Source organism: Carettochelys insculpta, chromosome 12, assembly GCF_033958435.1.
Source record: "Carettochelys insculpta isolate YL-2023 chromosome 12, ASM3395843v1, whole genome shotgun sequence".
In the NCBI taxonomy this organism is placed as follows: Eukaryota; Metazoa; Chordata; order Testudines; family Carettochelyidae; genus Carettochelys; species Carettochelys insculpta.
The window spans coordinates 29,391,596-29,417,298 of NC_134148.1; the positions used below are offsets into that span (position 1 = coordinate 29,391,596).

The 25,703-nt window shown below is 43.8% G+C and overlaps 1 protein-coding gene across 5 annotated transcripts in view; it reads right to left on the reverse strand.

Annotated features, from left to right (window-relative positions):
• The window catches only part of ARNT2 (aryl hydrocarbon receptor nuclear translocator 2), a 155,663-nt gene that overhangs the window by 31,272 nt on the left and 98,688 nt on the right, over window positions 1-25,703 (reverse strand). For all 5 annotated transcript variants that reach the window (XM_075007309.1, XM_075007311.1, XM_075007310.1 and 2 more), the window contains 4 exons: window positions 23,198-23,274; window positions 20,575-20,709; window positions 18,997-19,071; window positions 5,667-5,818 (listed from right to left, as the gene is read on the reverse strand). In XM_075007309.1, the coding sequence (XP_074863410.1) occupies window positions 5,667-5,818; window positions 18,997-19,071; window positions 20,575-20,709; window positions 23,198-23,274 (439 nt within the window). The remainder of the gene's footprint in view (window positions 1-5,666; window positions 5,819-18,996; window positions 19,072-20,574; window positions 20,710-23,197; window positions 23,275-25,703) is intronic.

Here is a 25,703-nt window from a genome sequence, read left to right on the forward strand (position 1 = left end):
TCTAGGTCAACTGAGAATCCCCAAAGAACTGCTGGAATTCCAGGCTCATGACTGGAGTCCCTGTGAAACCCTCTCACTGATGAGAATGCTCTGGGAACCAGAAGAATTTAACTGTTAATACAGATTTATCTAAGCAAATACTGGCAAGTCTTCTTTTGAAAGTGGAGAATTTTCTAGTTGAACATCTGTGTGTCTTTGTATAAACTCTGGAATTACCAGCCTATTATCATGGCTTCAAGGCATTCAAGAAGAATTCAAACATCTGAGGGGGCAGTTTTTTTGTTGGGGATAAAGGAGTGGATGCAGCCTTAAGAAATCACTCCTAGGCTATTTTTATTAGTAACAGATGCCCATAGCCCCACTTACTACTTTGAAAATAAGGTTTTGTGATATTCACTATCCAGAGCTAAAATCTCACTGAAACAGCTCATTTCACAAGTGGCGAATTAGTAAAACAACCATACCAGAGCTGTCCATTTATTCATCCTGAATTCCACCTTTGGTAGCAATTTGCATTAGATCCTACTGAGGATTGCAACTTTATCGCAAAAATATCTCAAGACCACAAGGCATCCAGGATTCATCAAAACACACCATTATCCAATCAGGTTTACGAAAGATGAAAACATCACCAACCTCTAAAGGTCAGAAAACAACTAACATCTGTTCTGAGTGAATACAGAATTAAGAAACTATTCGTTCAGCTCAGGATTGATGGGTTTGTTCAAAGACAGCTTAACGTGTGTGTTAAAGAGGTGTTAGTCAATTTTTTCTGGAACTCAAAGAAGAAAAAGATGTGGTGAGGTGATGTGTAGGGCTCTCCTCTTCAGCTGAGCACAGTATACATGGTAAATGTTAAATGTTTCATTCCTGCAGGAAGCTTCTTTCAGATGATTACATCCAAAATTAACCAGGGCTAACATTTTCTCTCTCTTTTTTTTGGCCAGGTACTAAATAAACATTTGAACCTAAAGTTTAATTATCTTTTTGCACAGAAACTAAGGCGGGAAAGTCAACGTCTTCAAGTGCCAAACAACAGGCTAAAACACAACCATGATCAACACTGCCCTCTACAGTCCTCTTTGGAAAACAAACTGAATTCCCCGGGCAATGCAAAATGAAAACTTTATTAGCAGATGAGCACTGGCAGGCAAAACAGACTTTTCACTAGTTTCAGCTGATATCTAGTTATGTTTATATATCTATATATTAAATCAAACATATTAATACAGTGTCTTAGCCTCAAGTGATAGTATCTGTAAGATAGGATGCATGTTTTAAAAATAACACATAGGTGAAATGAATACAAATTTTAAAATTAAAAACACAAGATAAACCCTTCCTTCAAGGTCTTTAGAATTATGATCCTGAAACAAAATCCAAAAATAAAACAAGGTTAAAAACATAGTATTTAAGATAAGTCACAAACTTTTCTCTAATTTTTGTGGTTGACAAGGCAAACACAGCATCGGCCCATGCAATCAAAACATTTTCACTACTTAATGAGGAATTTAATTTTTGATCTGGTGCACTAAAAGGCATCTAAGCCAGGAACAGGGCTAACAATTTATTTTACAGGTGAACAGAGGGGTTACGAGGAAGAAGAATGCTTGATAAATCTTCAGTCTGGTAAAACCCAGAAAGACAGTTATGCCACACAATACCAGTATACCTCCTTTCCAGGTAGGTCATTTGCATAGTTTGAAAATGCAGGCTCTCTTTAATAAACCTGTTGTAATAATCTGTTGCATAAGCAACAACCATAGCCAAAGTGTCTGCTCTAAGTTTGATTAATGATACTCAGACACTGTTACCAACATTTTAAATGGGGATATTATAGAAATAGAGAATAGATTTAAACATACATGTTTACCAGGGCCCTTGTCTTAAACAATAGAGCTAATTTTTAAAGCAATTTTGAGCGAAGATGCTATGGTGATGGATACATTATAAAACATGCAGACAAATCAAAACCTACTTCTGGTTTTGCATATACAGTTGCCTGTATCTGTAAAAGAATAGGCACCCATTGTGTCTAAGTAAATCAGTCTGTTGTGCAGTGTGCATGTGCAGAGTACTATCTGTACATGCAAAAGACATGCACACCCACTGATTCAGTTACAATTAGATGTGCAAACATCGACAAACAAATCAGAGATTAATTCTGAGAAGCTGATTATCATTTATATACAAATGGCAAGGGAGCAGAAGTCAGGCGAGCTGTGACTATTTATTCAAGCTGAAACTCTGCCTGAAAGTATCCAGAAGATAACATTATCCATAAACAGGCTAAGCATAGCAATAACCACAGCCAAAATAATAAGAATCAGACTGTGCACATGTGTATGAAGGGAAGAGGAAGTAGCAAAAAGTAAAAATAAGCCAGCTGAACACCAAAGAGATAGATATGTTCTGTTCCTTGCAATATAGTACTTTAAAATTTACAAGCTCTAAAATAAAATGAAAAAAAAACCTGCTTTGGGGGTTTTTGTTTTTGTTTCACCTCTCTCCAAACAAGGAAGGAACAGTAATATTCCCTTGTATAAGAGATAACATGGAAGCATCACCTGTCAAACCAACCACATCTAATCTCCATATTACGGTAACACCAAATAAGGATTGATAAAACAGGATTACAAATACGGGCACTATTTTATTTACCCAGTCTGTGCTAGGGAGCCAATATGTCTTGAAAAGCAAAGTATGACACAGGAGTCAATGCTACTAAACCTATTGGTCAAAATTTAGACCTTCGGACCATGGGAACAAAAGTCAATTATTTCAGTTGGCATCCCATTATTAGCAATATTCTCTAATTTCTCCTGCTTGCTTTTATGTATGCAAATGACTATGTGCAAAATGTATGGGGAGGTGCTTTTTTTTGGTGGGGGGGGGAGGGGGCGGCATACATCAAGATTTGAATGCACAAATCAGGCGGTTGCAACAAGCTCCCTGATTTCAAAACATAAGATCTGCTTGCTCCAAATGGACATTTTGTCATTTTTTTCGGACACAGTTGATATGCTACTAACAAGTGTTTTATATAGGAACCAAAGAAACCTCAAAGCCAATTCTAACCATTTATTTAAAAGCAATGCATAACACAACCTGTAAAAAAAACCCCGTTGCAGCCTAATCATGAATAACTTACACGTTTGACACAGTTCTGAGGTTTGCTTGCAATTTGGTACACGTATAGGTTTTTACATATTTTCACTGTAACTAACGTCTCCTTTTTTTTAGAGGAACATTACTTTTGCCCATAAATTGTCAGTATATTTGAACACCTGTTTATATATCTTATCAGATTTTTGCTGATTTAAGCAAACATAATCCTTGTTTGTTAGGATACTGGGAAAAAAAAAGATTTTTTGCTGAACAATTCTTGCAAAGGTTACATCTTTCCACTAATTCTTAGCAAACTAGCATTTTTCTTCTCAGCATGACTTCCAGGGCACTTTGGGAATTTAACTCATAGCCAAGTTACAGGACTCTTCGTGCACAGGACAACAGGCAGGATATGTAAAAATGGGCACACTGAGGACAAGGCTGGGTTGCAAGAGGCCTTTCATGTCCAAGCCTGTGCAAATGCCAAAACGCCCTCCTAAGGACAAGGTGGAATAGAAGGTGACAGTTGAAACAGAGGATGAATACTTACCATATTTATAAAATACAAAACCACAGAAGAAGTTGCTATGATAGTGAAATTATCAGTTGCCAACTACATTAGTTACATGCCTGTTTGGGCTCTCCATTACACATTCTAACAGGTTTGTCACATACATCTCAATTTCCCTTTTGAGTTAAAAGGCTGTTAAAAAAACTTCCACCCAGCATCGTCCAAAGTACATTTCAAAATATCAGATTACCATTTACTGGGAAATAGTCCACAGCAGAAGAAAAACATCTCAAGTTACCTTCTGCAGCTGCTGGCTCTGATATCCTGTGTTACAAGGTTATGTGGTGAATTAAGCTGTGCTGGATTCTGAGCGGAAACTTCTCTTTTGGAAGCAACTCTGCAATACCAGCTTGGGGATTAACTACACCAGCCCATTTCTTATGGATGCAGTCACATATCAATTTAGACCAGTGAAAGGCAACCTGAAGCCCGCACTTCCCCAGTCTGCTCCCCTCCCCGATGCACCTCTCACGCACTGGGGTCCTGCATGACCTGCTCCTCCCCCTTCCTCCCAGCACTTTGGGAGCACCATGAATCTGCTGATTCACACTCTATCCCTGTTCTTTTCCCTCCCTCCTGGAGCTGGAACACTGCAAACAGCTGATTCATGGCTTTGACTTCCGGAGGGAGAGGAGCTGGACTGAGCGTGAATCAGCTGATTCACAGCACTCTGGAAGTGCTAAGAGGGTAGGGGAGAAGTGGGGAAGGTGGGGGCTCCAGTACCCTGTGTGTGAGAGAGGTGCATGAAGGTGGGGGAGTCAGACGGGGGTGTGTTGGCCAATGTGAAACCCCAGTGGGCCACTGGCTGCAGTTTGCTAACTACTGCAAAACATGCAGCCCACTGAGATGAAGGACAGCCACTCATACAGCCAACTGACCAGTCTTGGTTGCCCATCGCTGATTTAGACTCATAGCAATCTGATCGTATGGCTCTAAAGGATCAAGGAAGCATTAAGCTGCCAACCTAACAACACAAGCTGCTGGTGTCATCCTGCCAATGAAAGGAATTCAAGAAGATGTTCATCCTTGTAACCTCTACCCCAACTCAAAAGGAAGTGTAAAGCGCCAATCGTCTCCTACCATGGTCCATTCAGGAGTTACTCTAGCAAACTGCCACTGGCTTCAAATCAGTAGGAATGAGCCAAGGAGCAGCGGACTAGGTCTAGGACACTTACACAGTTACAGCACAAGAGGCAGAAAACTTGTTTACATGGGCTTGCTACTCCTTTAAGTACTTCTGCAGCTTTCCCTTTTGGCTTACGAACTGGGCTAACTTTTCTCCAGTCTCACGACTGAACAGAACTGGATTTGGACTACCTACTAAAGCTATGCCTACACTAGGCAAAGTAAGTCGACTGCAGATATGCAGTTCTAGCTATGGCAATTGTGTAGCTAGAATTGACCTATATGCGCTTGGCTTACTTGGCCATCCCTACTTAACAAGGTTGATGGGAGAGTTTCTCCTGTCAACCTCCCTTACTCCTTGAGTCTCACAAGGAGGACAGGGATCAACCGCGACTCCTGAGACGTCAATTTCGTGCATCCCTACTAGATACGTGAAATTGACCACTGGAAGATCAACCCTGAGCAGGTTGATCATCTGGGCTAGTGTAGATGTAGCCTAAGAGTTGAAAATTGAGAACCCTTATTACTACTCCCCTGAACCATTCTGCTCTGAGCAGATCTTCTGCCACTGGAGGCCCTGTGCTTTAATGCCGGCTGGATCAAGTCTGTTTGGTGTTTCTGACATCATAACATTTGTGCTGATGACACATCATATGTGACTGTGTATGTTAAAGAGAAACATTTATGTGTGAGCATCTGTTGTGTACGTAATCCTATCACACTTTAGGGTAAGGATAAATGAATGCAACTGGCAACATGCCACCCTGAGAACCTGAGCCTGAGTTTGTATGGTGGTTAAAACATGGTTTTAGATTCAATCTTTAAAAATAAAAGCATTTCAAGCTCCAAGAAAAGCACATACTTAACGTTAGTGTTGGTGCAAATGATGTACTCAATCTCATCAGAATAAGGGTTCTGAAAAGTGAAGCTGCTCGTCCTGATTAACATCCACTCCCGGTTTTTGGTACGAAAACGGTACATCACAGATAGGACTTGGCCTTTCAGCTTAACAACCTGAAAAAGTATTTGTAAAGGTTACAGACAGCAGGCTGATACCAAATGTGGAAACAAATGATATACCATCAATAACTGGTGGACTTCAGACTGAAGCAGTGCAAGTAAACAGACACAGCTGGGATGTGTTCTTTATACAAACCCGCCCACCCAAATTCACTCTGCTTGCAGTTAGACCCTTAGGGACTAAATGGATACATCCTGATTACAAAATACACTCTTAATTTACATATAGATATCAATGGATCATATTTTTATTCCAGTTGCAAGGCATTACAACATAGCTTTAAGGTGCATCACAGTGCAAATGAGAAAAATAAAACCACAGCATGTGACTACCTACAAATAATCACAACACAAATATCACCCAGTATATAAATCAAATGCTAAGGGAAAATACTAATTGTCATTAGGTTGTCTGACTATTTACAATTCGGCTTAGCTACCTGTTGTATTTGCATTGCATTACCCACCCTTTAGTATCATAGCTAGGGAAAAGTACTGAAGAAGGGAAACTTAGGAAATGTACTTCATTTTGCCAAGCATGTGAGAAGTCAGACATGCTTCCACTGAAAAGTTTAAAATTTTCAGTCAGATAAGCATGCCCAAACACGTCGAACGTCACCTCCTTTATCCTTCTGGTAAAGTTTATCAATATATCCCCTAAACTACATGCATTCTTCTTGGATGTTTTTGAAAGAGAGCAGCTGGAGCTCATACAGCTGTTCATTGTAGTCATGTTGATGTCTCGATGGTGAAGACGTACCTACTGCCCTTCTTCTGAGCTGGAAGATTCTTTGTTCCAATAATGTCTACATTGTTGGACACAATTCATCTGCAGGCTCCAGATACGCTAGGCACTGCCCCTTCCATGAACATAACCACACAAATATAATGGTCTTCAAAAATCTATTCCCTCTCCCAAAAGGCACCCATTCTTATCTCAACACATGGGGAAGCCACAAGTGTAAAACCCTGAGCTTGAGAGCACACCACAGTGTCTTGTGGACACATAACCACAGGGACTAAGTTCCATTTTCAAGCAGATAATTAGCCCAACTGAAGTCAACTGAACCTTAGGGCATTTTTAAGTCTCTATTGTTCTTCTCATTAGCTATGCCTGAGTACCTGGTTCTGTGTCTTTGATTAATGAGCTGCTCCTGTATTCCTCACATAGCCATATCTTCCACTGGACCTTCTTTCACTTGTTCTTAGAATTGATAGTGCACACTTTAAAATTTTGCCTATTTCTTTGCTGCATCTATATAGGCGCAATGGTAGTTTAATGCAGGTTTTGTCTCAACTGTACCATTAATTTTACAAACGAATAAAGGAAAAAAGTGATATAAAATAGCACTGCATTTATCCCACAATTTGAAACTCTCATATATCATGACAATTCTCCAGTAAACGATTCAGGTCTTTGAAGGAATACCAAGAGAGAGAATTCAAACACTCACATAATGAATAAGAACTGCCAGAAAGTATTGGCCAGGGTAATCATGATGAAATTCCACAGTCACACCATTAAATAGATGAGAGAATTGCTGGTGAGGGGAGGGGAAAAAAACAAGAGACATGGAAAGGCAAAAATAAAGAGTAGTTTGAAACTCTCTAATCTGGCATCCTCAGGACCTGACCAATGCCAGATGAGAGAATTTGCCAAACCATGGGAGGTCAATATTGTCTACCAGTATTAGAAGACAGTTAGGAGTACATTATAGGTAAATAACAGCACAGAATACTGTAACCATGACTGATGGCTGTAAACAAATTTTATGGGACCACAGGAAAGTTGGCCACACCCATGATAAATGGTCAGCCAACAACCTAAAATCTTGCTGGATTACGGATGTTGTTGGACAAGAGAATTCCAGATTAAAGAGGTTCAACCTGCACTGTACGGACCTATAGACAGAAATAGGAACCAAGCTGGAAGAAGAAATCAAGAAGAACATTACAAAACTTTACCAAGAAAGCCCTTGAGTAAGAAACCTACCACTAAGAACAAAAATTACAGTAAGGAAAATGTTTAACAGAAGTTCTGGAAAAAGAAAAGACAAGATAAAATAATTAAACAGCACAGACAAAACCAACCAACCAACCAACTCACCCACCCACCTTCCCCATCCCCAAAACCAAACAGGCATAGAGTGATCACACTGCTCCAACTGATATTTCTGTGGTGGGGGAAAATGTCTGTGTCTCTGGTATCCTAGGCAGGAACAAGTTAGAGGAATATATGTCTGCAACTGCTCAAAGAAGAAATATAGTGTCTCTGGGTTTCAGTACGACTTAGATCTTACAATGAGACTTGGAAACAAACAGAACAGGCAAATCAACAAATCAAGGCAAAGGACATCTCTAAAAATGTGAAGAATTAGCATGGCAATGTACCAGCAGTTTCACAAGAAAGATGGCTAGAAGATAAGCTATGTTTATAATGGAATGAATACCATGAATACCTGTGCTATAATAATACAATTTAAGGCATCTGCATGGAAGATGGAGTAACTAGTTACATGCTTATATCTAAACCAGTTCTGGGATATTTGGTAACACAGGACAGAAATGTTACCTGTGGTTGCACAAGTTCCCCTGAGGTCAGTGGTAACTGCATGTGTGTATAATACAGGAAAACTGTTTCATAAGAGTGGAATCTTGTCCTATAGGGGATACAACGAGGCCTAGATGATGAAACAACAGATGATCCCAAAATGGGCCATCAGAGAACTCTTGAAAGCTTGGTTCTGAATCAAGATTTTGTGGCCTGGGCCTATCTCCCAATGACTGTAACTCAGAAATGAACTAAACAAATAGGTTATGTCTACACTAGAAGCATTTGTCGACAGAGTTGCATCGACAAATATGTTGACAGAGTGCACCTGCACATAAAAGCTGATCAAAAGAGCAATCTTCTCCGTTGACAGAGAGCAGCCAGACTGCCTTGCCCTCTGTTGACAGAGCAGCTGACCGGAAGCTCTGCCAACAGGGCTGCCCGGTGAACCAGAAGCCCTCTCTGTTGACAGAAGTGACCACACTGCACTTCTGTCAACAGAACTCTGTTGACAGAGCACTATTCTGCAAAGCTGAGGGATAACACTGTCGAGGCACATGTTGGGTTTTGTCGAGACTGCCGACAAAATGCTTTGTGTGTGTAGGTGCTCCCTGAATTTTGTTGACAGAAGGCCATTTCTGTCAACAAAACACTGCAGTGTAGACTGGGCCATAAAGTCTACAGAACCTTTACTCTCATCGCTGCACTGTGATTATGTTACTTGAGCTCTGGCTAAGCCATTTAGAAGAAATTTAGCAGTAGTGGTAGTAAGCCTCTTCCACTCCTACATCTTGGAGCATAGGCCATAACAACCATTCAGCAGCAGTCCCTGTCTTTGGCGACTTTTCCAGCTCTGACCAGGTGTATCCTATCTTTTCAGTGTCTGCCTTCAAGCGTTTCTTGGGTGCCCTTTTTTTCCTTTTTCCTTGTGGGTTCCAACTTAAGGCATGCCTTGTGATAGGCCACGCACAATTATCTTCTATAGTTCTACAGCAGGCTAGGTCATGTAATGCTCCAGGAAGGAAGGGATGATACATGCTGCACCCCATTGTGGAATCCTAATCTTTGCCTATTAGGATTTGTTTGTTTTATAGTAGTGTGTAGCTTGACTTTGCTAGAAGAAACCGGGTGTTTATAGCATGTGGCTACTCACAAGCAGCTGTGGAGGAAGAATCACTCTAACCTTTCCCCCCCTACCCCCAAAAGGTTCCATGACAAATTGACCAAATAAATCCATGGTTACACAGACAGAACATAAGGAAGAGCCACAAACTTCAGGTCAGGCTCAGAACAATAAAATCAATTCATCCTACTGACTATCTGAAAGCTCAGGGGTTAATATTTTATTTAAAACATATGCTTCTGTAGTTTCAAGCGTATAAACCACATCCTTTTATCAACATGGTTCTACCACCACACCCACTGTAAAGAATACAGAAGTTGTGCTAGTGTCCATGCTGAACGTTTTCTTAGTGGATATTAGATAGCTGTCCTCTGGACCCTTTGATACAGAACTCTATTTGTTGTTCTTGGCCTTGAGAATGTATCATTCTGGGTTAATTTTCCCACCCTCCTGCATGAATTTATCTCCTCAAGGAAGTTAAGGCTCTAAGGTGGATACTGGCAATTAACCAAAAATTGCAAACCCTTCCCACTTTGCTACGCACCAACCTGCTTTTAACAGCATCAGCAAATTAAAAATGCCAACTTTACAGAGTATTTTAAACAAAGGTCAACGATGTAATAGTTACCATTTTAATAAAAAGAAATATCTTATTGCCCAACTGCCAGTAACAAAACAAACTGAAAGGATCTATTGTTCTGCAATCTGAATTAAGCAAACATTAACTGCGTAATAATATATAAAGCATGGAAGTCTTTGGTGGGAAAACTCTGAACTGTCTTAAAAAAGTGCACACAAACAGGATCACAAAAGAAGATTCAAAGCTAATGTTCAACCCTCTTTAAAAAACCACAAGAACATTCTAGAAATGAAAACCACCTGGAATACAGTGACATTGTTGAGTTCAGTCTTTTAATCATTGATGAAAATAACAGCCCAGGTTGCACTGATACGGTACTGAATATAAAGAAGGAAGTCGGTAGTAAAGAAAGAGGTAAAATGGTTTAGTTGACTGAGTAGGGATGAAAAAGTGAGGAGTTTCATTGACTTATGGCAGGGGTGAGCAAAGTTCGGGGCGGCTCCCCTCGGGGGGACATGAAATTTCAAAAGCGGGGTCAGCATGATTGGCTGCTGGGTCTCAGGCTCATCCATGTCATTAAAAATGTTGAAATATATTACTGGTTTTCCCTATGTGTATTCACATTTATACACTGATTAATAAAGTTTTTACATTCTAAAGACTTATTTTCCTACACGTCTTTTTTCATATGAACAATCAAAATTTCTGTTGGTTTGGATTGCATTAAACAGGTTGGGGTGGGGGGGCTGGTAACTGAAGGGACAAAAAGTGGGGCCTGATGTAAAAAGTTTGCTCACCATCAGGCTACGATATGCAATGGAACATTTTAAATCTGCTCTTCCAATAGTTTGCTTGCTGTGTGACTCTGCACAAGTCACTTAGGCCTTGATTCTTCACAACATTTAAAACAAATGAATAACTGTGAGCACATGAATAGTTCAAATGGAGTCAATAGGCAAACTTGCACTGACTGCAACCGAGAAGTATCAGGAGGCTCTCATGACCTGATCTATCTCCCACTGAAGTTTTGGTGGGCCTAAGAATTAATTTCCATGGCAGCTGGATTGGGAGTCTCGGTATATATTTATACTGCAGACAGGATGTATAACAATTGACAGTCTGTGAAGATGTACCTAAGCTAGCTTTGACCTAACTGGCTTGCTAAAAAAAACAACGAGGTATGAACAGCAGAATGGGCTAGCCATTCAAGTATGTACCCAGAGACCAGGGCAGGCTTATACTTGTGTGGCTAACCCATGCTGCTGGAACTTGGCAGCTATTTATAGCAAGCTCTACTCTCGAGGGCATTCCGAACCTAACATTCTGCACCAAAGAATTAAAAATTCTGTGCATGACATTTTAATATTCTCCAAAATTTTGCCAATTTTATTTATCAAATTAATATGGAAGCTCCAGCATGGCATCAGGGAGCACAGGCTACTGGCTGCACAGAGGTGGGAGAACACAGAATCAGTGGGGAGGCTGCACCTGACCCTCTCACAGTGCAAGGACCGGGCCTGCCCTGGAAACACCTCTGGGCCCTACTTCTTCATGTCTGGTACAGCAGGTCTGGGCAGGCAGGCTCAGCAAAAATTCAAGTGTGGAGGAGATCCCGGTGTGAGCTCAGAGGTTTCTGTGTGGCACTCAGGGAGGAGGTGGGATCTGGATGCACAGGGTGCGTGGGTCTTTGTATAACAGTAATGGGAGTTTGCGGGGGGGCCAGGTGAAGATGGCTGAGTCTGTGTGTGTATGAGGCAAGGGCTTTGAGTGGGATACAGACGGTCAGAGAGTGGGGCTTATTGGATGGAGATCCATGTGAAGCTGGCTGGGGCTCAGTAATGTAGGGATCCAGGTGCAGGTAGCATCAGAGTGATCCCAGTGCAGGGGAACTTGTTGATGTAGCCGGGGAAGTGTTCTGGATGTGGCTCAGTGGGAGGGTCTGGATGCATGGGGGTGGGGCAGATGGGGGAGTAGCTCCCTGTACAGTGCCCCCTCCTCCTGCAGCTACGTAGATAATCATTTATGTAAAGGCACTGCTAAACTGAACCCAGACTGAGAACCGCTTTCGCTGGTTATGTGCTTTTTACTACTTCATTCCGTATTTCATTTCCTTAAATGATTTATACAGGGCCAAAGTCATAGCTAGGTAAAACTGGGGCTGATCCTCTGAAGTTTATGGAGCTGTGCCAATTTATACCAGTGGAGAATTTAGACCATAGGATCTATTATAAATGGGATTTTCAAAAGCACTTTGAACTGGCCTGTGTGCATTCCCATAGAAATCAGTGGTAAAATTCCCACTGACATTATTGGGGGCAGAGGTAGCCCATCCCTGCTGTATTTGAGATGGGTGTGCCTGTATCTCTTTCTGATTCATTATTTTTGTATTTTACTTGTATATATTTGGTTTAAAACATGGAACCAAAGCCAGTTTCAGCTCAAAAAGCCATACGCCTGCTGACAACAACCAAAGAAAGGTTACTCACCGTAGTAACGGTGGTTCTTCGAGATGTGTCCCCATGGGTGCTCCACATTAGGTGTCGGGCTCGCCCGGTGCTGCAGATTGGATCTTCCAAGCAGTTTCTGCCGGACCGCGCATGCGCCAGTGCGCGCCGCTCCCTTGTGCGCTCCTGGCCACGTGCGCGATCCGGTCCCCGCCAGTTCCTTGACCAACCGCCTCGGATGCTCCTGCAAAACACTAAACAGAGATCCGAAGCGGGAAGGATGGGCGGGTAGTGGAGCACCCAGGGGGACACATCTCGAAGAACCACTGTTACTACGGTAAGTAACCTTTCTTTCTTCTTCGAGTGTCCCAGTGGGTGCTCCACATTAGGTGACTACCCAGCAGTAACCCAAGATAGGAGGTGGGTAATCGGATCATGTACAGCTTGTCCCCAAGAGGACCGCTGTCGAGAGCTGGGTATCCTCTTGGAATACCCTGTGAAGGGCGTAGTGCTTGGCGAAGGTGTCATAGGATGACCAGGTCACTGCTCTACAAATGTCTTTTAGCGCAACGCCCTTGAAAAAGGCTGTTGATGCTGCCACCGCCCTAGTGGAATGAGCCCTGGGTGTGGCCAGTAAAGGAGTCTTTTTGAGTTCGTAGCACATTTTTATGCAGGATACGATGTGCTTCAAGATTCTCTACGAAGAGAGACCTTCTCCTTTTGATTTGGGAGCGATAGAGACTAGGAGTCTATCCGTTTTTCGGAAGGACTTGGTCCTGTCTATATAGAAGGCTAGCGCCCTCCTCACGTCCAGGAGGTGTAGGCGCACCTCTTTGTTAGAGTTATGAGGCTTTGGATAAAACGAGGGTAAAACAATAGGTTCGTTAATATGAAACTCATAAGAAACTTTAGGAACAAAGGCTGGATGCAGCCGTATGGTTACCGCCTGCTTGGAAAAAAACAGTGCAGGGTGGCGTTGCCATAACTGCCGCAAGCTCGCTCACCCTGCGAGCTGAGGTGATTGCGAGAAGAAAGGTCGTCTTTATCGTAAGGAGGCGGAGGGAAACCGTGGCCAAAGGCTCGAACAGTGGTCCCATTAGCACATTAAGCACCAGGTCCAAGTTCCACGAAGGTGGAAACGGTTTCCGAGGGGGGTATAGGTTTACCAACCCTTTGAGGAACCTGGTAACCATGGGATGGGCGAACACCGTGTGCCCGTCCTCTTCGTGTCTGAACGCCGAAATGGCGGCAAGGTGGACCTTTAACGAGGATAATGAGAGTCCTCCTCTCTTGAGGTCCAGTAAATACTCTAATATTACAGGTATAGGCACCGAAAGGGGGGCTAGCTGTTTGGTAGAACACCATGCCATGAAGCGAGTCCATTTCTGCTTGTAGGTCTTCCTGGTGGAAGTCCTCCTGCTACTTTCTAGGACTTGTTGCACTTCCTCCGTACATGTGCTCTCTAGGGAGCTGAGCCATGGATTAACCACGCTTGTAGTCGCAGGCCTTGGGGGTGCAGATGCACTATGGACCCCTGGGCTTGCGTGAGCAGATCCGGCGCCACCGGAAGGGGCATCGGTGGCCGGTCCAACATGCGCAGGAGTAGGGGGAACCATTGCTGTCGATCCCACATTGGGACTATCAGGATCATTCGGGCTCCTTCCCTCCTGGCTTTCTGAAAGACTTTGTGGATGAGCACTGTGGGAGGGAAAGCGTAAAGCAGGGGGCCCCTCCAGGAGATCGCGAATGCGTCCCCCAGGGACCCCCGTCCCAGTCCTGCCCTGGAGCAGAATCGTGGGCACTTCTTGTTGTGCTGAGTAGCAAACAGGTCTATCTGGGGAAAACCCCATGCGTGAAAAATCGGTCGTAGCAGATCGGGACGGATCTGCCACTCGTGCGTGAGTGCGAAACGCCTGCTCAGCTGGTCTGCCTTCACATTGTGAGCGCCTGGTAAGTACGAGGCTTTCAAGGTTATATGGTTGGCGATGCACCAGTTCCACAACTGGACTGCTTCCGCACATAAGGCACGGGACCGAGCTCCTCCTTGCCGATTTATATAAAACATGGTGGAGGTATTGTCTGTACTGATCCCGACTACTTTGCCTTGTATATGGTCTCAAAAGCGTCTGCAAGCGCTGAACACTGCTCTGAGCTCCAGTATATTTATGTGCAGTGACTGCTCCGTGGAGGACCACAGTCCTTGCGTCACCTCTTCGCCCATGTGTGCTCCCCACCTTATGAGGGAGGCATCTGTAGTAAGAAAAACCAATATTTGTGGTTGGTGAAAGGGTACCCGTTAGCAAGTTCTTGGGGTTTACCCACCATTGCAGGGATTTGCGCACCTCTGTTGTGGGCGACACCACCCTGTGAACGGTGTGTGCTGCCGGTTTGTATACGCTCGCCAGCCAGTGCTGCATGCTGCGCATGTGTAACCTGGCGTTCTGCACTACGAATGTCGCTGCTGCCATGTGGCCCAGCAGCTGTAAGCACGTCAGAACCGGCACCGTAGGGCTGAAGGTGATGACTTGCACGAGGGAGCCGATGGCCCGAAAGCGTGTCTCTGGTAGATACACTCTCGCTGTAATAGAATTTATGCGTGCCCCTATGAACTCTATGTCCTGTGTGCGGTTTATCTTTGATTTTGCCAGATTGATAACCAGGCTGAGCGAAGAGAACGTGCCTGCTGTGACGCGTATCATGCGTAGTACCTCCTCCTTCGACGCCCCTTTGAGTAGGCAGTTGTCCAGATACGGGAATATAAATACCCCCTGTCTGTGCAGGTAGGCTGACACCACTGCCTAGATCTTGGTGAAGACTCTGGGGGCTGAGGAGAGGCCAAACGGTAGGACCTTGTATTGAAAATGTTCTTTGCCTACCATGAACCGGAGGAATCGTCAGTGAGCCGGATGGATAGTTATGTGAAAATACGCATCTTGTAAGTTGAGGGCTGCGAACCAATCTCCATCGTCTAGTGCCGTAAGGATGGAGGCGATTGTGATCATCCAAAAGCGTTGCTTGCGCAGGTACCGGTTGAGGCCTCGAAGATCTAAGATGGGCCTCCAGCCTCCTGTCTTTTTCTCCGTGAGGAAGTACCTCGAGTAGAACCCTTTCCCTTGCAGTTGCTCCGGCACTCTTTCCACTGCCCCTATGAGCATGAGATGGTCTACCTCCTGCTTGAGCCTCGCTATGTGGGAGGCCTCCTGGAGGTGGGGCCTGGGTGGAGGTCGTGGCGGTGGGAGCGACTGGAAGGGGATGGCGTACCCCGTGGCTATGATCTCCGGCACCCATTTGTCTGTGGTGATCCTTTGCCACTGGTCGTAGAACGGTCGGAGGCGATGGTGGAATAACCGCTTCGGATGACCTTGTGCGATGGTAGTGATGGTGCAGCCCTGGATCTGTGTGTCAAACCTGTGGCCTTTGGCCCTGCCCCGACGACGCACGGCTCTGTTGGGAACGTCGCCTGGGAGTTCTGTACTGCTGGTGCTGTTGATGTCGCCCTTGCTCGTAACCCCTGTGGTACTGGGGACGCTGTTGCTGGTACTGGTACCGTCTTTGCTGAGGGTAGTACTTTTTCTTTCTGTATGGAGGGGTGGAAATCCCCAGGGTCCTAAGTGTGGCTCTTGAATCTTTACTGGAATGAAGGACCGAGACAGTTGATTCAGCAAACAGCTTCTGCAAGTCGAAGGGAAGATCGACGATCTTTGCCTGCAGATCCCTCGGTATACCCGAAGTCTGGAGCCAGGACTCCCTTCGCATCACCACTGCTGTAGCTGTGGAGCGTGCTGCTGTGTCCGCAACATCCAGGGCGATCTGAACTCCCTTCCTCGAGGCCGCGTAGCCTTCTTGCATGATGGCCTTGAGCACCGGTTTCTTGTCCTCTGGAAGCGAGTCCATGAGGGAAGTTAGCCTAGTGTAGTTGTCGAAATTGTGGTTCGCTAGATGCGCTGCGTAATTTGCCATTCGCAACAGTAGAGTGGAGGAGGAGTAGACCTTTCTGCCGAACAGCTCTAGCTTCTTAGCATCTTTGTCTGTTCCCCGTCTTGAATTCAGATGTCTTTGATCTTTGTTGCGACGACTCTACCACCAAGGAATTTGGTTGTGGGTGGCTGAACAGGAACTCCATGCCCTTCGCCAGCACGAAGTATTTCTTATCCGCTCTCTTGTGGACAGGCGGAATAGTTGCAGGGGTCTGCCATATCATAGTGGCGGACTCCAAGATTGCTTCGTCAAGCGGTATTGCTATTTTGGAGGAGGCCGGGGGTCTCAGATTTTTGAGGAGCTTATGGTGTTTCTCTTGCACCTCTGATGTCTGGATGCCTTGCGTGAAGGCCACCCTTTGAAACAGCTCTTGAAACTGTTTGAGATCATCCGGAGGATGGACGTCCCCCAGGGCCATAGCCTCGTCCGGGGAGGAGAGCGAGGAACCACTAGGATACGCCTCTCTGGACCCTTCTGGTTCCTGTTGGTGATGGTACATCTGCTCGCTGGAAGCTTGCAAGGGAAAATCTCGGGGTTCCATAACCAGTTCCCCCTGAGATACTTGAGTCTCTGTCCCCGTTCGCGATTGCCCTAGGGGATATGGGACCGTCTGTGGGGATCTTTCCCTGGTAGACTGCCGGTGGTGTCTATGCCCCGCGTGATATGGACGACCATGGCAGCATGGGCACTGTTCTTGGGAAGGTGACCTCGACCACTCCCTTGGTGCATACCCTCTGCGTCTGGGGGAGCAAGATCGTCGAGAGACCTGGGAGACTGGAGAGAGCGATTTGTGATAGTACTCCAGCGGCAGAAACCCCAAGAAGGGTGAAGGTGGTCCCAGCCAGGGCGAGGCTGGTTGTAAAAATGGAGACGGGGGCTCCGGGTAGGCTAGGGGGAACCCCTGCCTTCTAGTTGGAGTCTGCAGCATGAGTGGAGGGCTGAGAGAAAGCAACTCTGCAGCCCTGTCTGGAGAGGGGCTGCGGTGCCTTGTTTTCTGTGCAGCCTTCCCCCTCCCTTGAGGGGGTGGCTCTGCTCCCTGACGTGCGGGGGATCTCGGCCCCGTCCACGCCGCACTCGGCACACTCATGGGCAGTGCCGCACGGGCGGTGTCCTCCGGTGCCTGCAGGCTGCGTGCCTGCACGCTCTGCACTGCCGGTTCCCCGGGGGTCGGTGCCGCTGCTTGTGGTGCCGCCGGTACCAGCGCTTGTTTAGCCACCGCCCTGCCTGCGGTGCAGGGCAGCTGTTTGATCATCAGAGGCTGAGCCGCCTCCACGTGGCTCTCCGTGCCACCGCCGATCAGCTGTTGCTGCGGCTGGGGGCTGTGCACTCCTCCCGTCCCGCTTGCTGTTGCTGCCGGCAGGGATCGGGTTGGGGAGACTTTCCTCTGTTTTTGCGCTGATGGGGTGAGGGAGGCAGCTTTCCTTTTATGGGCCCCGGAGGGTCCCTCCTGCTGCGGCCGCTCCGGCACGTCTGGCTGGAGGGCCTTGTCGAATAGCAGCATTTTAAGCTGCATCTCCCTGTCCTTCCTTGCTCTGGCTGTTAATTTTGCACAGAAGGAGCATTTCTGCGTGACATGGGACTCCCCAAGGCACCTTATGCAGTGACTGTGCCCATCAGACGCTGGCATTGCCTCTCGGCAAGACTCACATTTCTTGAATCCTGAAGAGGACATTGTTGGCGAGTCTTTTAGTTGTTAATGGGGTACTTAGCACCTTCTCTGTGCTGTTTTCCCCCTCTCGGATAGCCTGTCGTGGCAGGAGGGCTAATGGCCCTAGGCTCCTGGCCTCCGGTGCTCCGCTTGTTACTAGGACTGGACTGAATGCCCTCCCGCTTGTTGTTTCTTGTTATTTTCAAAAAAAAACAAACAAACAAACCAGCTGGCTAACTTAACAATAGCCTAAGAACTTGAAAACTTTAAAGAAAACAGTTAAAACCATTGAATACGCTAACTTGGCCGTAGCCTAGTCGGATTCTGTCTGCAGCCGACGGCGGTTAAGAGGAACTGGCGGGGACCGGATCGCGCACGTGGCCAGGAGCACGCAAGGGAGCGGTGCGCACCGGTGCATGCGCGGTCCGGCAGAAACTGCTTGGAAGATCCGATCTGCGGCGCTGGGCGAACCCGACACCTAATGTGGAGCACCCACGGGGACACTCGAAGAAGAACCCTTATGTTTCCCATTAACTTCAGTGGGCTCTATGCAGGCATATCCAGAACCAGACTATGGCTCAAAAGGTACCCTGAATATTCATTTACATTTTAGAAAAAAAAAAGGAGGAAAAGATTTAAAACAATGTGATTTTTCTGAAAATGTAGCACTCTGAAGATGTGTGTATAATCCAGTTTAAGAGGCTACTAGAATATGAGTTACAGAGGAAACTATTGGTAAAAATTACCCCATGCAGTATATCCCCTACTGCTAGATGTAAGAACTAACCCTGGTGTTGAGAAATGAATGCTAGGTTCCATACAAAATTAGAAAAAAAGTAGGATGGTACCTGTTGGAAACTCTCTCTTAAATGGCTTTGATCTTCCGGATGGCAGAATTCTAAAATGTCTTTTCCCAGAAGATCCTAGGAAAGTACAATATAAAACTGTTAAAATACAAACCTATGTGCTGATTCTATAAGGCTTTAGATAGGAGAGTAACGTTTGCCAACACACCTAATGATATACCTTTAATCAGACTACTCACCTGAGCAAGGGCTGGTACCCTACATTGCATTTAGGCTGTTGCAAATACATATATATTTTCTTTAAAAATAGTTTTAAGTCAAACTTTAATACTTGTTAAAGGTGCCTGTGCTTATAGCTCTAAGGAAATTCAAGTCCTCTATTAATCCAACAGCATTCAGTTTAATATACTGTTTTGTTTGAATAATTTACAGTACAGCTCATTCAAATCAATATGTAAGGGAGAGTAAAATTAAAGGAAGGTCATAACATTCACAAGGGTTATGTGCTGAGAACCCTTGCGAACATTGAATTTCGCAAATATGGCTCCCGCCTGGAGCCTGGCTGCCAGCACTCCTGACCTGGGCCCCAGGGGAAGCGGTGGCTGCTGGCACTCCTGCCTAGGGCCCTGGGGGGAAGTGGCGACCCCCCACTTGAGACCCTACTATATTGGGTAAGGACAAAATGTCTTGCCTGTGAAATACAATTGTTTAGATCTGAAAACTGTACTTTTCTTTGAGATTAAAAGGCAGTTATCTGTGTGAAAGTCATCCCATAGAGCTCATTTAGTATCCAACTATATTAGCTTAATCTTCATAGGAGAGACACGAACCTCAAGGAAAATAAACTTCATAATGGAGATCTGCTTGTTGGCAGAGAAGTTAAAATCTATAAATGTAAATCTCTCAGAGCAGAATTATACTGCTTTAAGAGCAATATCTGAATTTGAAAGATAAAATTTGAAAGCTGCCTGGGATTTGTACAAGATCAGTGCTAAAAAAACCCACTAAATCCCAAAAGGATGCAATGCTATCCCCCGCAATTAAAGGGAAAGCCCTGAATTCTAAGGATCTGTGGACAGTAAGGCAAACCAAATGACACGTACCATGAAACTGTGTAAGGCATGGAATATGGGTAGCTACAGACTGGCTGAACTGTTGCATCTTTTGGAACAGTGGCAGGCAACCTGAAGCCCATCAAGCTTCTATGTGTAGCCCATGACATTTTGTTTGCAACAGGCTTGCCAGATTCTGCTGGTTTCCATCCATGGCAGGTTTTTGTATTGGAATTACTCAAGTGACACACACATTAAGCAACAGCATGTGAAGTGTGGTGCATGCTGACTGCACACTACATTTACTGCAAAAGCTGTGCACTCCCTTTGCATCCAATCAAAGCACTGCTACTGTTTACTCAGCAAACCCCACAAATTCTAAGTACGAAGGCACAGTTAGCAAAACTACTCTAACCCAGGAGACTGTCTTGGTTACATCAATCTTGCAGCCCACTGAGATGAAGGAGGGCCATTCATGTGGAACCTAGCCTAGGTTGCCCATCACTGTTTTGGAGAATATCCTTAATTAGTTATCGCCAATCTCTCACTTTTAAAACTAGGAACTGACCTGCGGTTGGTAGCCAATCACACTGATACATCTTGGATCAACGAATGTGATTATTCCATCAGAGTTGTGTCTAGACAAGAACTCAGTAGGAACAGACATCCCATTCATGTCCATACACACAGGTGAGCTAGTTACCTAGGACAAACAATCAGATAAATATGATTTGGAAAAGGAATATTCATTATAAATAGAGGTTGCTTTTTCATTTAAAACAACAAACTGTCAGTTTATTGTCAACATGTTAAAGGGTTTATAAATAAAACATGGGCACAAATAAAATGAAACTGAAATGGCTTCAGTGTAATCCACAGCACAAATGCATCTCTCTGTTACACACAGTTTGGACAAATTGAACAATATGAAAACAAGCCTATCAAAGGTGCTCCCCAAAGAAGATTCTAACAGGTAACTCAAGTGAGTTTCCAAAAGAAATGTTACACAGTTCTCTCCCATTAAGCTGTTCTGGCAGGTCTACACTGCAAGAGGTGTGGTTGTCACACAGGTACGTTTCCCCATGCTACAATCACACCTTCACTTGTATTACACACGTAATATTGAAGGCATAAATGTTAACACAGCAGATATCACCATAAAAAGAAAACCAGATTTTAATGAAATTCTTATCAAGACTCACACAAAGAATGCAGTCAAAACAAAAAAGCAGTCCAGTAGCACTTTAAACACTAACAAAATAATTTATTAGGTGATGAGCTTTCATGGGACAGACCCACTTCTTCAGACCATACCAGAACAGACTCAATATTTAAGGCACAGAGAACCAAAAATAGTAATCAAGGTCGACAGATCAGAAGAATTATTATCAAGGTGAACAGAGCAGAGCAGAAGGAGGAGGTGGGGGGAGTCAAAAATTAGATTAAGCCAAGTATGTAAAAGAGCCCTTATAATGACCTAGAAAATTGCCATCCTGGTTCAAACCACGTGTTAATGTGTCGAATTTGAATATAAGAGTTTAGCAGCCTCTCTTTCCAAACGGTTGTGAAAAATTCTCTTTCAGTACAACACAGGCTTTCAGGTCATTAATAGAACGGCCCACTCCATTAAAGTGCTGGCTGACAGGTTTGTGAATCAGGAGCGTTTTTATGTCTGTATTATTCCCATTAATTCTTTGTCTACGAGAGTTTGAAGTCTGTCCAACATACAAAGCATGTGGCATTGTTGGCATACATGATGTTAGTAGAGGAACATGAGAATGTGCCCGTGATTCTGTGAATAACCTGGTTAGGTCCAGTGATGGTATCTCCAGAATAGATATGTGGAGAAAGTTGAATGGGTCTTGTTGCATTTCCAGGTTCCCACTTGTAACATATGCAGCCAGCCAAATTAATCTATTTCTATCCATTTCTAAGTGTGCTATGAGTGAGAACTCTGACGTTCTCATTCATCCTAAACAGCCAGGCCTGCTAATGAGGCAAAAGTAATCTGTACAAAATCTCTTTTTGGTCTCTGCTGTGGAGCACAATAGCCTCAAAATGCCAGTTAACAGTGCAGGGAAGTGATTGGCTGTCACTTTCTGGCTTACTGTGATGCACAGTTTTAAAATTTGTACCCTTTGATTCCTTTGTGATTAAACTTGTTCCCTGGGCCACTGCTTGCCTGATCTTGCCTTCACTCACAGAGGGCTTGCTGGCTATTCTTCTATGGAATAGATGCTTTGATACTCCACCTGCTATTTATGGGATTTCTAAGCAAGGGTCTATTCTGGCAGCTGTAACAGCTGCAATCTCCATCATTTCCTTCTGTCCACCACTTGGGTATTTTCTTTGAACATACAGGTGGATGAAGTGAAAAATGTCAGTCCAACGCCACGAAAGTATTGCACCACACAGGAGAAGCTATCTGCTGGAATGATACCATGCGCTACAATGCAGGCTGCTCATCTTCACCGATATTGGTTTGGCAGCTACACTCCAATGACACTGTCATTCTACTGTTAAGAGGGAACACTGCTATCCTAACAGAGGGCATGAATGAAAGCCAGAAAGAGACCATGCGTTAGGATCAACCATTTTCACTAATGGCATTATTCCCAGACAGGAACAGCTCAAAACTTTGATATACTAGGACACCATCAGCAAGGCATGAAGGGAAGCAAAATACAGCACATTTAGAATGTTTCAAATTTGGATGGATTGCTCAAATGAGACATAAAATCTTATTTATACTACTTTCTATGGACTTCTGTGCACGCATCTGTCATATTAAGTAGTTATTTGTGCAGAATAAAGTAATGCTTAGCAAGGCACTTAAGTACTTTAGGCTTCTTGACCATATTAACTTAATTTGCAACTACAGTTTTTCCAGCTGGTTAATTAGCCTCTTAAATCATCAACTAGACAAAGTCTATTCACAACAGTTTCCACTCCCAGATTTTTCCCTCTTGTCAGGTACCCAGGAAACTGCCACAAAGAATTATTTCTGCAGCCCATCCAACTCCAACATGAGTCACTTGGCTGGGTGGTGACATCATAGCCTCATGCTATTAGTGGCGTGGCACGGATGCTAATCTTCCAACCAGACCCTGTCCGAATCCTATATTAAATTGTATTACAACATAGACTAATGTTTTCAGCAGCACTCGTACGTAATAAAAGAGCATCTTTACCTGAAGCCTCCCTATTGCCACAAGGCAGTATTTACTACCTTGTCCCACATCTGCATCTTCTTCTGGTATAGTCATTCCTAAAATAAACAACAACAAAACCATTGTTAATGCTACGGAAAGGTTAACAAACAGAATCACTTGCCTTTTTTTAGAGATGCTTTCAGTTTTACACCTAACCCAGTAAGAATCTCCTGGCTTCAGTTAGGAGAAGGGAAACACGTACACAAAATCTGCTGGCAATAATATTTTCATTAATATTATTGATTATCCCTGGGAAAGTCATCTGCGAATTTTCAGACTATTACTGCAAGATTTTATGTATGCATTTTTATTTGGTAGATTATACACGAAAGTCCAATTTTAAAAGAAAAGCACAACATGGATTACGCATCAACTTCATAATTTAGACTGATTACCTGCCTTTGTATTTAATGGATTCATTTCCTTTATTATAAAATATCCAACATGCTTTGTTATGCTGAAAGGAAACAGCAGATTGAAACACATGGGTATTTCATTAAAGTCAACTTGTTTTCAGCTTCTCAATGGGATTAACTGTTACAAACATGAAAAATATCAAAGCATGAGTGTAGGCTATTTTCCACTCCAGTGTTACACAAATGGAAATGCTGGTTGTAGGCATGTTGTTTAGATATCATTCTGCTAAGCCTCCAGTAAGTAGATTTCTCAATCTTAAGTTTTGAGTTATCTACTTCCTGTAATACATTCTGGAAAAACTGTTCTGTTGGTGGCATTGTTGATTTATTTTAAGCTATTTACAAGCTCTTTTCTCAATGTTTGTTGGAATTAAGGCACAACGAAGAATGACTCACTTAAAAAAGGAAGTTTAATGAACTAGTGAAGTTAATTGCAAAGTAAACTACTAGTGATGAGGCAGTAATCATTCAGACATAATCCTCATGACCTTTATACAAGTCACTTAGGCTGCATGCAATACTGGACTGCGTAGAGAAGACCCGGACACACAGGGAACGCTTTGATATCTGGCATTCTATCGTTTGCAACTCTCAAATAATCTGCATTTTAAGCATAAGTAAATTTTAGTTACGTATTCCATAAGTAAGTATTCTAAAAGCAAATGAGGGGAGGGATAACTCAGTGGTTTGACCACTGGCCTACTAAACCCAAGGCTGTGGGTTCTAATCCTTCAAGAAGCCATTTAGGCATGTGGGGCAAATAGATTAAAAAAGCTGGCAGGGGGAAGCAATGGTGCTTGGTCCTGCCAAGGGGGCAGAGAACCAAACATAATCAACAGCCTCCCAAGGTCCCTTCCAGCTCTATGAAATGTATATCTCTATTTCTTAAATAAGTACAGTACAAGTTTACAGTATGCAATACTACTGTTATTGGTAAATAAAGTTTTCTGCACATATTTTTGTTTGTTTCTTAATATCTAATCTTGTTTTTCTTTAGTGTTATGCATTGTTGGGTTTACATCTCCAGAATATTTGAATATCTGGCAACCTCCTGGTCCCAGGGCTACAGGATATGAGAGTTTACTGTAGCTTCTTCTACAGGATGCATATGAAAAATGACTGAAAACATGGGTAATTTTAGTGATGAGGTTTCAATGATATACTGTTCACACTAATAATTACTGTTATTTAGCCACACAGTTTCGGAACATTACGCACTATTTTTTCCACTTTCCCATAGTTATATGATATAGTAAAATACACATGAATATGCCTGAAAATAATGAGTATTTTGTGCAATATACTCAAGCGCCATTGTCATGTCATTCACTGTGTGTAGTGAAGGTTATGTTCTGAAGCCCAAATTCTGGCTTTCAGATAATTAGCTCTGATTTTACCTGTAAATTTCAAAAGAACTTTACAATGAAGAAAAACATTTGTTGTCCCCTTTCTATGGATGGTGAAAGTGAAGCACACGTAATTGGCCCAAGGAAACGTGAGTTAATGAGACAAGTTGGATGAAGTAAAATTTTATAGGGCCAACTTCTCTTGTTGAGAGTGTATGAGAGATCTGTGTACCCTTTCCCCAACAGAAGTTGGTCCAATAAAAGCTAAGCTCTCACTCACCTTGTGTCTCTAATATCCTGCGATCAACAAAGCTACAACACTGTGCTTGAAAAGTTAAAAGCAGAGCTGGGAATAGAACCCACATCTCCTGCAAAATGCTGCAGCCTTCCTCTTAATCCATGCACACATCCTGAACTGGCCCTTACTGAGCTTCTTTACATTTAAAGCTCTTTGATGTTGCTGTATAAAAGCCGCACGTTTCCTCTGACCCATGCTCAGGCATTCTATGCACAGACCAAGCTAGCGTATAAAATTAAGGGTACATTTTCAAGGATTCACTTATTAAAAACAGAGTCTTAAAAGCACATTGGCTGGGTCTACACTTGCCTCCAACTTTGAAGGGGTCATGTTAATCAAGGTGATGGGAGACTGCTAATGAAGTGCTGTGGTGAACACGCAGCACTTCTTTAGGCTAATTCTCCCCCTTGGCAACTTCAAAATGT